Raw genomic sequence first — 12,059 nt, forward strand, 5'->3', positions numbered from 1 at the left:
GTTTTTCATTGTGAATGTTCTACTCTGCTCACCAGCTGCCCTTGGGGCTTGCCCAGTGAGCTTGTCATGTTGTCCTGAGTTACTGCTGCACTCGCTGGGAGCTGGGCTGACAGCCAGACCTTAGTCTTTACAGCCTTCACTGCCAACCTATTGGGTGAAGAGGCTACGGGATAACTTGGGTTATAGCTGGGGAGGGAAAGAGTGCATTCTCTGAAGACAAGATCTAGCTGTTATATAATCAGTGGGGTGGGGGGGGCTACAAGGCTTGGGTGGGACATTTAGCGTCATCTTACGGAATTCTTATTCTTTCAGTAAGTTAAATATGGAATTTAACTGCATGTATTGGGTGCGAGTTTTGCTCACAAAATATGCAGTCAATCAGTATATTCTGCAGGTCACAATATTCTGAGAGGTCACAACGCGATTAGGCGCTCTGTCAAATGCAAGGATTATTATAATAAGTCATCCTATCTTATTCTCTCTCATTCCTCTCTCTCTAGTTTTAATCGCTTGGACCTGCCACCGTACAAAAGTTACGAGCAATTGAAGGAAAAGTTGCTGTTTGCAATTGAAGAAACAGAAGGGTTTGGACAGGAGTAGCCACTGTACATAATAGCAGTGGCCACGAGAGTATTGTACTGCTTGTCTATCGGGGGATTCTTATAAGCGCAGGATGGATGGATTTGTTTCTCCTGCCTTTCTTTGCAGTAGACATCTGTTTTTCCAGCCGTGTTGGGACATTGCCGGGAATCCCTGTGGGCAATGGCTGAAAGCTTTGTCTTGGCTTTGTCTGTACTTACAAGCTGAGGAATCTAATCTATTGAGGAAAATTGTACCCGCTTATAATAGAATTAATGCGCTGTGATAAACAGTATCAACTGTGTTCGTTTGTGTAGTACATGGAAGAGCAGCCAAGCTGATCCCACTTACTGCTGACAGTAATTTTAAGAGTAAGAAGAGTGTGTGGGGGATGAGGGAGGGAAAGAGAGCAGAGGAGGGGGTTGTAATTAGTGGCATTTTAAAATTGACCCACAAGTCAAGCTGGAGCATTTGACCCACCACTAACTAGGAGCATGAGGTAATCAACAGCTTTGCCAGGAAGATCGCTGCCATCTCAATCCTTCAATTTTTCTCTCTCTCACTTTCATTCTCGTTTGTATCACATCCCCTCTTCTATAGCCATTACAGCTACTGCCTTTCCCTCCACCTGACCCCCACTCCCCCAGAGGAAAGGTGTATTTATATTTATATTCTTTACCCTTAGGTAATTCCTTTCCTGTGATTTTTTAAAAAAACGCATGATTTGATTAAGGTCAAAGGGTGAGCTAAAATAGTGAGCTCCCTTCTTACAGCGTCGCTTAAATTTTGAAGGAGCGCTGCTTGGTGAACAGTTGTCTACTCTTAATAACTTGGATTCCTGCACTTCTACTGAATGGATGACGAGGGGGAGTGTCATCCCTCAATGCAAGTTATTTTGCTCCGGTTGTAGTTGAACCCTGCTATCTCAGAGATACGTCACTCTCCCTCTGCATACTTCCGCCTCCTCCCCACCCAATCGCTGTAAAAAGGTTAGTTAGAAAAGAAAGGCTTTGGCCCTATATTTTTAAAAAGAATGACAAAAGTAGATCAATCATTGCTCTAGTTTTATAGAGCGTGGTTGGCAAATATTTTTGTGGTCTGTTGCGCTGACTGACACCTCTGATTCAGGAAGGGCTGCTGTATAATAAATATGTCTCCAGTTAGAGGTTTCTGACGTTCAATGTCTTTAGCTCGTATGTCTTTCTTGCCATTGAAACTTCCTGAATAACTTCTTTTCAGAACATCTTAGTGGCTGGCCCTCACCTGGGTTTTAGCTTGAACGCTCCATCCTCACTTAGACGTGTGTTTGCAATAGGGTTCTTAAGACAAAATGTGGACATTTTATAAATTAGGCTTTTATAAATTAATTTATTTGGAATTGAAGAAGATCTCATCACTTCTTTAAAGGGCGTGTGTGTGTGAACAGAGTCACTAGTTTGAGGTTAAATGATCTTTATGAAACACTTTTTCCAATTTCACACCTCACGCTTCTTTGAAAGCGTCCAATTCCTTTCATTCTATTGGGGTGCGTTCTCTGAAGGTCAAGCCCCCTCCACCACTCATTGCCCTATATTTCATGGAGGAATCTGACAGCTGCAGGTATCAGCTGAGCCCAATCCTGATGTCTCCTGACCTCCACACTTGAACTAATTTTTGCGCTATTGCTTTACAAATTCCAGTGGAGCCTTTGTGCTTCTTATTCTGGCTTGGTGCGGTTGAGGAGTAATGTAGACAACTCTCGGGAGCAGAAACCCTGGCTGATCATCCCCTCGCTAACCCAGGGAGACTGGGGTCAATTGCAGCATCCCTCCTGCAGCTGTCCTGGCAGATCAGCTGATGCAAACTTGCAGCCGTCGCCACCTGGAGCAACCTGGAACGAGTGCAAAAGGGAGTTACTTCAAACACTTAAGGCTGACAGGTTTTTGTTTGAGCAAAATACATAAAGGCAACACAGCTTATCCAGACACGATCAATTGTCTTAATTTGCATTGTGCAAATCTTACCAAGCAGTTTTGGGGCAAGAGATGAGAGCTATGCTCTGCACATCCTGTATACAATAGAACAGTGATGGTCAGCCAACCAAATAATTTTTTTCCTGATCGAATATTTCTTCATTTATGGCCACACTGTAATTATTGATTTAACACCGACTTGCCTAGATTGGTTTGAACCTTTTTGAAAGTGGAATGTTAATGTGCCACTGGCTTTGCAATTTAGCCCATCCAGCTCAGCGCACACATTCATTGACTACGTCCTGCTCGTTTACTTGTTAGTGGTCGGAGGGGACTGGAAATGAAGTCAGTCTTTTGCTGTACGGACCCAACTAAATGTTCTGCGGAAGGTGTTCTAGGAAGTTTTGGTGCTTGTGTACGTGTGAGTTTTAGCTTGGTCTTTGTAAAATGCACGTAATGTTTGCCTTTTCTGCTCAGGTGGGTTTACCCTTTCAACACTGGAAAACTGTCTCAAAACCACTGTTTGTCCTTTTTGATATGATTGTGCTTTTTTTAAAAGGAAGAAAAAAAACACTCCATCTTTAATTATGTTTCCGTTCTCTCCCCCCCGACCCACCCCCATTCCTGCCCCGCTCCCTAAGGCAATGAATTTTAAGGAATGTATTTCAATTCATTTTAAGGGGGCAAAGGGATTAACTTGTGAGTTGGATTTATGTTTACACTCACTCTTAAGGGTAGATAGAGACGTGACCCAAAGAGTAGCCTGGGATGAGCTACTTCCTTTGAGGAAAGAAAATTTGTGGTTGGAATTGCATGGAGTAGTAACATTTCATTTTCCCATTATTTTAGCAAATTGCTAGGAGAAATCTGAATCTCATTTTCTGAGACTGTGGTTCCTTATTGACTGCGATTATAATTTGGATGGAGTTGGCTTTTATTTTTCAATTAATTGAAATTAAATGTTTTTCAAATGGAAGCCTATGTATTCAGCCATAATAAATCAGAACTGGGTAGTGTATGTGTGTGGGTGGGTGGATTTACTGTAAGTGTATGTACTTTACAACACTCTGTAAATTAGTTCAGAAATGAAATGGCCGTTTGTAATCTGTCTGGCTTGAGTTTTAGGTCCTGCTTGTGTCTTGAATTCGACATGTGAAGCTTCAGTTCAGGAGATCAAAATTCATTCTCAAATTAGGGTTTTTAATGTAATTTTCAGGATTTCTCTTGATTGTATCATAAAAATGTACAGTATCGAATGTAGATAGATTATTTTTTCGTTTGTTGATAAATCTGGTAGTCTTGATGAATTTTAAAATCCTGTTAGAAATTGTTACGTCTTCAATATGAATGTCAGGCTTTACCTCTGATTCACTGCTATCCCGTAACTGAGTGTAAAAGCACGCACCTTTCCACCTGAGCCGTAGAGACCAGCTAGGTCCTAGCGTCAGTCTTTTATGCTGGTTTCAGCAGGCGATGTGGAAATGGTCTGACGATTAGCCTCTGTACACCTTGGCCTCGGGAACAGAAAATCTCAAACAGTCATCCTGCTCCTGACTACAATCCACTAACCCTCTGGGAAAGTATGTATGGGTGTGAATATTGGGTCGGGACAGGATCGGTCTGACCTGCAATGCTCTAATGATAAAATAACCTAATAATCTGGCTGGTCTCGCTATCACTCATGAAGAGCTGACATTTGGGCGAGGTACCAAATAATTGCCAGGATCCATGGAATTCAACCCCCAGCAGAAGAACATACTGGCGGAGGGGGCGAAAGAGTGGAAAAACAACCCTGACTTGTAATCAAGTCTCGGGAGGGGGGGAGGGGTGCTTACACAAACCAAGACCGAATCTGGCTTCAGGAATGGCTTAGTTTCTCTATTCCTCCACCCCCCCACCCCCTGCCCCAAAATCTGTTCCTCTGAAACTCGGATTAAAAAGTAGGGCTGGGTTTGAGTCCAGTATTTTGACACACCATAGAGGCATATGTACCTCCCCTTAGTTATCTTGCTGTTCAAACCTGGTTCTCATTCTCTCTGCCCTGAATATTGTTTTGCGAATTATGTAGTGTTCAGTTCACCCCAGTGGCTGGAATTCTAATGTATAGCGTAATATAAAGTATAATATATTAACTCCCACTAAATGTGAATAAATGGGCAAACAATTGCATTGGTTTCTGAATTACGATTGCTCTGCTGTGCAGCATTGCTGGTGTGTTATATAGCCACCAATCTACAAAGTTGCAGAAAAAGAAAAAAAAGTGTTCCTGTTTCTTCAGTGGGTTGTGCAAATGTACTCTACCCCAAAACATCAGTGTGGGTCTGGGATTATTCCATACCGTAATACCAGCCTTTCTGGTTGACTAATTGGATCTTTTTCTCTCGTCCAAAATGGAGTGACCCTGTTGTACATGTGTGATAACCTGTCCATTTTTCAGCCTATAGCTGAATTCAAAATCCTTGCTGTTGTAACTGAGTAACTCAAAACTCCTCTCTTTGGGGCTCAAAACTAATAGCCTTGGAGGGAAGAGTAGGCATCCTAATGTGAACTGGATTTCTTACCCCCCCCCCCCCTTCTAGTCTGGTTGAACTTGCTCAAACTGCAGGTGTGTATCACACACTCCTGTGACTTTAACTTCCTTTATACTTTCTTTATCCCCCCTACCTACCCCAAAATAATAATAATCCTTGCATTTGATACAGCGCCTTATCACATCATTGAAAAATCTCAAAAGCGCTTCACAGAATATATTGTAAATTGGATTGGTTTTGTGGGCAAAACAAAAAAAGGACAGTAAGTTACATAACAGTGGCAGGGGACTTTACAGTAAATACCACACCACTGAAGGAGGAACACTATTATGGCTGAATAGGTGCTGCCTTTATTCAGAAATTAACTGGAAGTTGGAGCAACAGTGACTGCATGTTGTATGGAATTGTGTGTTATTACCTTACCCACTGTGAACACAACCCAGCTTTCCATCCTATCCGCACAGTGCTTTTGACATCTGATTGTGGTACGGAGACCCATTGGGTAGACATGATGGGGAGATGAGACGTGTTTGGGTATCCAATGGATGTAGAGTTTATATACATTGGGTTCTTTTTTCTTTAAAAACTTGTGAATTTGCGTTGGGTATCTTTCCAAAGGGTGTGGGGAAGATATGAAGCTGTTTTTGTGTGTGTGTGTGTGTTTGCGTTCTTCACGTAACTATTTTGCTTAAAACATCAAAGTGAAGCAAACCTCTCCTGGTGAATTGGATTTATTGTTTAGCAAACTCTTCAGCAGGTGTTTGTGCACCAGGTTTTGTCAACTCTTGAGTTGAACCCTGCTGGTTTCTGATCCTAACCACAAATGTTCAGAATTGACCATCAGAAATCAACTGGAATATATTTCTGATGCCATCCATCTTTTATACCTTGGCCACCCTTTGCCCCCTTCCCCCCCCCCCCAACCACACACACACACACACAGTGGAACCCTAAACACTGCAAATTTTATGGATATTGTTTTTTTTTAAATAGCTTTATAATTACATTAAATGTAAGTTGTTAAATCCACATTAAATATTTTAAATACAAGAAAAACACACACAGAGGCACAATAAGAGTTTGAAAACATTGCCCATCTTAAAAAAAAAGTTTATAAACTATTTTCCCTTTCTATTTTTCTCCCCTTCACAGGCACATGCATAGTATCCTACCTCTATATGGTGCAGTCAATGCTGTCCCACCTTAACCCAATAAAATATATATTGAAATCCTTCCTTTTGTGTATTTAAATATTTTTTTGGAGTGGGGGGAGATTTCCTGAAGTGTTAAATTTGCCTCAAATACTCAAAAATCCATTGGATATCTATCATCAGTCTAGGATTCTTTCACTCATACCCACCATCCAAGCCAACCCTGTGATGCATAAATAAATAGCACTGACATCATACTTTGATTTTTTGGAGATTTTTAAAAAATTGAGTATTTACAAGTTCTGTAATAGAAGTCTAATAGATGGCACTTCTGAAAGAGCTGCATAATTTAGACATTTATGTAATTGTTTCTTTGACTTTAAGCCTATATCAAGTGTCTAATTTTGACTTGTATGATAACTGAGGTTTGTAAATCATGTTAATATTTCTGTGTTTCTTTTTTTTAAGTAAAGCCTGACTCAATCTTTTGAGAAATGGATGAAGGCTAATAAAGTTAATTTAGCCTCTCGGTGAATGCTTCTTATCCCGTTTACCTGTGTGTAAAAAAAGTTTAACTGTAAAAAAAAATAAAAATTGCTCTTAACTGTACAGACATCATATTGCTGGGTGTGTGTGAATTTTGTGCAAGTTGGCTGCTGGTTTGCCTAGAAAATACAGTCACTACACTTGAGAGTAAAGTCCTATGATGCAGTGGGAGACTGACCGCGTGATGAAGCAGTGTATCAAATGTGCTTATTATAAAGTACCTCTTTATGAAGACGTAAAAGACAACTATTTTTCTTTATTATATATATATACACACACACTAATCCTTGCATTTGATATAGCGCATTATCAGGTCGATGAGAGGGTCTCCCAAGTGTTTCACAGGACTATATGACAAATCCTGTGGATTGACTGCGTATTTTGTGGGCAAAACATTGATTCTTTTCAATCCTGAGATGGTTGAGGTGATTCCTTCCAATTAACCACCAAAGCAATGGGATGGTCCTGTGCCTCCAGCTGTGCCGGGTCAGCCTACCTTGATTGCGCCCCCCGCCCTCCCCAACCTAACCTGCTAGCAGGCTGCCCTTTTTTTGTCAATGACCTGAGTGTGGGAATGTGGGTGACGTCACCGGCTGTTTGGGAGCCGCTGATTGGTGGGTTGTGGGTGTGTATCGGAAGGGGGGGGGTGAGGTCATCGCCAGCTGGGTGGGGAGTGCCGCGCATGCGCGCTGTGCGTATAAGCTCTGGCAGTGTTGCGGCAGCTGCTGGTGACAGTCCTTGGAGATGGTGCGACCTGTGTGGGTGTGTGTGTGTGTGGGTGTGTGGGGGGGGATCAGCTCTGCTGCTTTGTGAATGGCTTTGGCCCGGGCTGTGCAGGGAGTGTGTCTGTGTTTCTGTGAATTGCATTATCTTGCAATAAGCCTGAACTGGGCTAAACAGCCCCCGCCCCCATGGGCAGGGAGGGCAGGGCGGGCAGGGCAGGGCTGTGCCAGCTGGACAAGCAGCAGGAAGCTCGCCAAGTTGGTGGTCGCGGTGGGAAGCTGTGTGGTTTCAGCTCGTTAAGCATCAACAGCAGCGACACCACCCGCGCAAACCCTTGGCCGTTGGCAACCCAGCATCTAAAATACTTACCGCATCCGAGGGGGCGAGAGGGGAGGGGAGGGTTGCGCCCTGACAGTGGCACCCAGCGCTAACCGCTCCGTTTGTCTCCTGTTGCCAGGCCGAAGTTGAAGAAACCCTGAAGAGAATTCAGACTCAGAAGGGAGTCGCGGGAATTATTGTCATCAATGCGGAGGGTACAGATGGATTTCATTTCTTTGTCGAGCGCTTTGAGACGTCCTCCCCTCATGAAAAGCGCTGTCTGAATAATATTAGTATTAATAATAATCCTTGCATTTGATATAACGCCTTAATCACGATGTTGAGCCGTCGAAAGCGCTTCGCAGAATATAGTGTAAAGTGGAGTGACTGTGTATTTTGTGGTCAAAAGGCGGCAGCCAGTTACGTATAGCAGAGATCCACAAACAGCCATGCGTGCGTGACCAATTTTTGTTGGCTAGGACACTGGGAGAAACTCCCTTCTCTGTGACTGTATTGTGTGGGCGAAACGATATGTAAATTATGTGTAGTTGCATTTTTATTACAATCGTCGTGCAATTTAATTAAAATATCTCCTGGCTGCAGTGTTTAGAGAAGTCAAGTGACTGTGCAAGTTCTCTTCCTGTTTGGCTGTGGTTGCTGTGAAGGTTTGCTTTTCGTTTCAGCGCTTCACAGAATATACTGGACAGTGAATTGACTGTGTACTTTGTTGACTCTCTTTGAAAAGAGATGGGGAGGTTTCTCTCTCCCGATGTCCTGACCAACAATTCCCCAGATAAAATTGGTCAGTCACTCACTCCACGGTTGTACATTATTGCTGTGAATAAATCATAAGTCACAACGTTTTACAGCAATTACTGGTGACGACTTTTGAGGCAGTTTGGTGTTATAGATGCTGTTCGGAGGCAAGGATCGTTAATACTGTATCCTAACTCATTGGAAATGGCTCTCCCTCTCCTTCCCAAGGAATTCCCATCCGGACGACCATGGACAGTTCGACCACTGTTCAGTACGCGGGGCTGATCCATCAGTTTGCCACGAAAGCCAGAAACACCATCCGGGATCTAGATCCGCAAAATGATATGACGTTCCTCAGGATCCGCTCCAAGAAAAACGAGATCATGGTGGCTCCGGGTAAAGTAGCTTCAACAACAACTTGCCTTTACACAGCGCCACTCACACAGGATAGGATGCCAGAGCGCTTGACAGTGGCAGAGCCTAACTGAGCCGGGGGAGAGGGGAGGTGACCGTAAGCACGGTCGAAGGGGAAGGCCCTCCTTCCTTTCTGTAGTGATTGAATCTCTGGTAGTGTGCTGTGTGCCGTCTGAATCAATAACTCAAGCCCACAGTGAATTGGGGAGGGGAGAGGGTGAGAGGAGGATGAGGGGAAGGAGGAGGGGGGGAGAGGGAGGGGCAAGAGCCCGGGCAGCCGAATCAGGGACTGGTCTAAGGAGCGGTGAAAACTGGACTCAAAAATATAAAAGCTTTTTTTTGGGGTGGGGGGAATTCAGTGAACTTGCAATGGGGGAAAATGATCCTGCGGATGAGATTTTAAACTGATGTCCTTTTCAGCCTATTCAGGTGGACGTTAAAGATCCTGCGATTCTATTCAAAAAGGGTTTCTATTCAAGAGAGTTTCTCTCTCCCAGTGTCCCGGACCAATAATCCACTAAATAAAATAGGTCACTGACTCCATGGCTGTTTGTGGGACGCTGCCGTGGGCAATTGGCTGCCACGTTTCACCCACAAAATACACAGTCACTCCACTTTACATTATATCCTGTGAAGCGCTTTGAGACGTCTCGAAGACGTGATAAGGCGCTGTGTCAAATGTAAAGATGAATATATTGCTATATTATTATTATTATCTGCGGTCAGTCTCGCTCTCTTTCTGTCATTTCTTCTGCACATCCCTCGCTGCCTCCTTTGCTCCCAGTGAACTCCCCAACAATCCCCCCCCTCTCTCCCCCTCAAATAAAATTGGTCTCTCACTTCATGGCTACTTAAGGGACGTTGCTAAACATTTAATCCAGCGCCTTTCACATCGGGACGATGTTTCAAAGCCCTTCACAGGATTTACTGTGAAATGGAATGACTGTGTGTTTGGTGGGCGAACGGAGCAGACAATTTGCACACAGCGACAGCCCTGCCAACAGCCATGAAATAAGTGAGCGACCGAGTTCATATGGGGGTGTGGGGGGTTGAGGGGGGGATTGTCAGACAGGACACCTGCTTGGGGGAGGGAGAGAAACTCCCTTCTTTTTTCTAATAAGTCAGTCATAAGGCGAGGCACAGCACGGTGAGGTGTGTCAGCTTCTGTGGAGTATTTTATCGCTGCTAATTGCCTGGTAAACTCTTGTCACTCAGCCCTCTCGCCACCACGCCTGCCCTCTCACCCCCCACACCAGCCCTGTCACCCCCACCCCAGCCCTCACCCCCCCACACCAGCCCTCTCACCCCCCACACCAGCCCTGTCACCCCCCACACCAGCCCTCACCCCCCCACACCAGCCCTCTCACCCCCCACACCAGCCCTGTCACCCCCCATACCAGCCCTGTCACCCCCACACCAGCCCTCACCCCCCACACCAGCCCTGTCACCCCCACACCAGCCCTGTCACCCCCACACCAGCCCTCTCACCCCCCCAAACCAGCTCTCTAACCCCACACCAGCTCTCTCACCCCCACACCAGCCCTCTCACCCCCCACACCTGCCCTCTCACCCCCCACACCAGCCCTCTCACACCCCACGCCAGCTCTGTCACCCCCCACACCAGCTCTGTCACCCCCCACACCAGCCCTGTCACCCCCACACCTGCCCTCTCACCCCCCACACCAGCCCTGTCACCCCCACACCTGCCCTCTCACCCCCCACACCAGCCCTCTCACCCCCCACACCAGCTCTCTCACCCCCACACCAGCCCTCTCACCCCCACACCAGCTCTCTCACCCCCACACCAGCTCTCTCACCCCCACACCAGCCCTGTCACCCCCCACACCAGCTCTCTCACCCCCCACACCAGCTCTCTCACCCCGCACGCCTGCCCTCTCATCTCCCACGCCTTCCCTCTCACCCCCCCACACCAGCCCTCTCACCCCCCCACACCAGCCCTGTCACCCCCACACCAGCCCTCACCCCCCCACACCAGCTCTGTCACCCCCCACACCAGCCCTGTCACCCCCCACACCAGCCCTCGTGATAGATTCGCGGTCCAGGCATCAGTAGGTAAACTTTGTTAATGGGTTTACTTTAGCCGTGCCTTTAGGTAATAAATAGCCCCCTGTAAGTGGGTGTTAAACTATTATTGTTAGTGAACATCTGTGACACGGCTCGTGCTGTGTTGCTGTTTGGGGAGGGAGCAGGTGGCAACCCAGTGGGGGGGTGGGGAAGGGAGGGGGGGGCATCCTTCAAGATCAATATTTAGCTCATCCCGGAGATGGTGTACTTCTGTCACACAGAGCTCTGTGTCTTCCCTGAGTTCCCTAACCACTTGCATCCGGTAAAACACTGATATCCTTTATTTATAGGGGTTATAAAATGATGATGCCATATGCAGACTTTTATTTACAGCAGTTTTCATTTTTTTTTGTGAGTGTGGTTCGACCAGGTGTCTGTCTGGTGTGCAAACCCATCCCCCTGTGGCTTCAAGAGCCTATAATAATAACAACAATGATAATCAGCCCTTGCAATTGGATCCAGCGCCTTATCACGTCGCCGAGACGTCTCAAAACGCTTCGCAGAACAGACCGTAAAAGTGTAGTGACTGTGTGTTGCGCGGGAGAGGCGCGGCAGAAGCAGCCGGTCGTGCACGGCGCCGTTGCGCCCGCAGACAGCGAATCGGAACGAGCGACCGATTTCATTACGACTTCAGCAATAACAGGCAGACACAGGGACAGAAAACGGTCGGTTTCGAGGTGGAATTTTCAGGGAACGCGAGAGAGAGAGAGAAAAAACCCCCCACCACCCACTCACCCCCTAACCCCCAACCCCCAGCGTTGCTGCCTGTTGTCTCTCCACCCTCTCGCTCTTTCCCTGTGAGGCCAGACGGGAGCCTGGGGCAACGGTTGTGAGCCTGGCGAGTGCCAGGGCGATCGGGTCAATGAGGACCTGAGCTCCAGCAGGTGGGAAGGTCTTTAGATCAAGACGAGCCGAGGCGAGGGCTGGGAGCTGAACGTACGTAGCAGAAGGTCACTCTGCAAAGGCAGATGTCTCTTATCCCAGGACCAGATGTCCGGCCCCGA

General features: G+C 46.3%; 2 protein-coding genes across 2 annotated transcripts in view; both read left to right on the plus strand.

Annotated features, from left to right (window-relative positions):
- The window catches only part of LOC103188616 (E3 ubiquitin-protein ligase Itchy), a 39,863-nt gene extending 33,030 nt beyond the window's left edge, over positions 1 to 6,833 (plus strand). Inside the window, exon 24 of the mRNA XM_007908657.2 lies at positions 501 to 6,833. Coding sequence (XP_007906848.1) covers positions 501 to 600 — 100 coding nt within the window. The 3' untranslated portion in view covers positions 601 to 6,833. The remainder of the gene's footprint in view (positions 1 to 500) is intronic.
- A 657-nt stretch (positions 6,834 to 7,490) lies between these two features.
- dynlrb1 (dynein light chain roadblock-type 1) overlaps positions 7,491 to 12,059 on the plus strand; it is a gene marked incomplete at its 3' end in the record, with an annotated part of 137,919 nt that continues 133,350 nt past the window's right edge. Inside the window, 3 exon segments of the mRNA NM_001292587.1 lie at positions 7,491 to 7,506; positions 7,940 to 8,015; positions 8,785 to 8,957. Of these exon segments, the coding sequence (NP_001279516.1) occupies positions 7,504 to 7,506; positions 7,940 to 8,015; positions 8,785 to 8,957 (252 nt within the window).

This window comes from Callorhinchus milii, unplaced genomic scaffold (assembly GCF_018977255.1).
Source record: "Callorhinchus milii isolate IMCB2004 unplaced genomic scaffold, IMCB_Cmil_1.0 Scaffold18, whole genome shotgun sequence".
NCBI lineage: Eukaryota > Metazoa > Chordata > Chondrichthyes > Chimaeriformes > Callorhinchidae > Callorhinchus > Callorhinchus milii.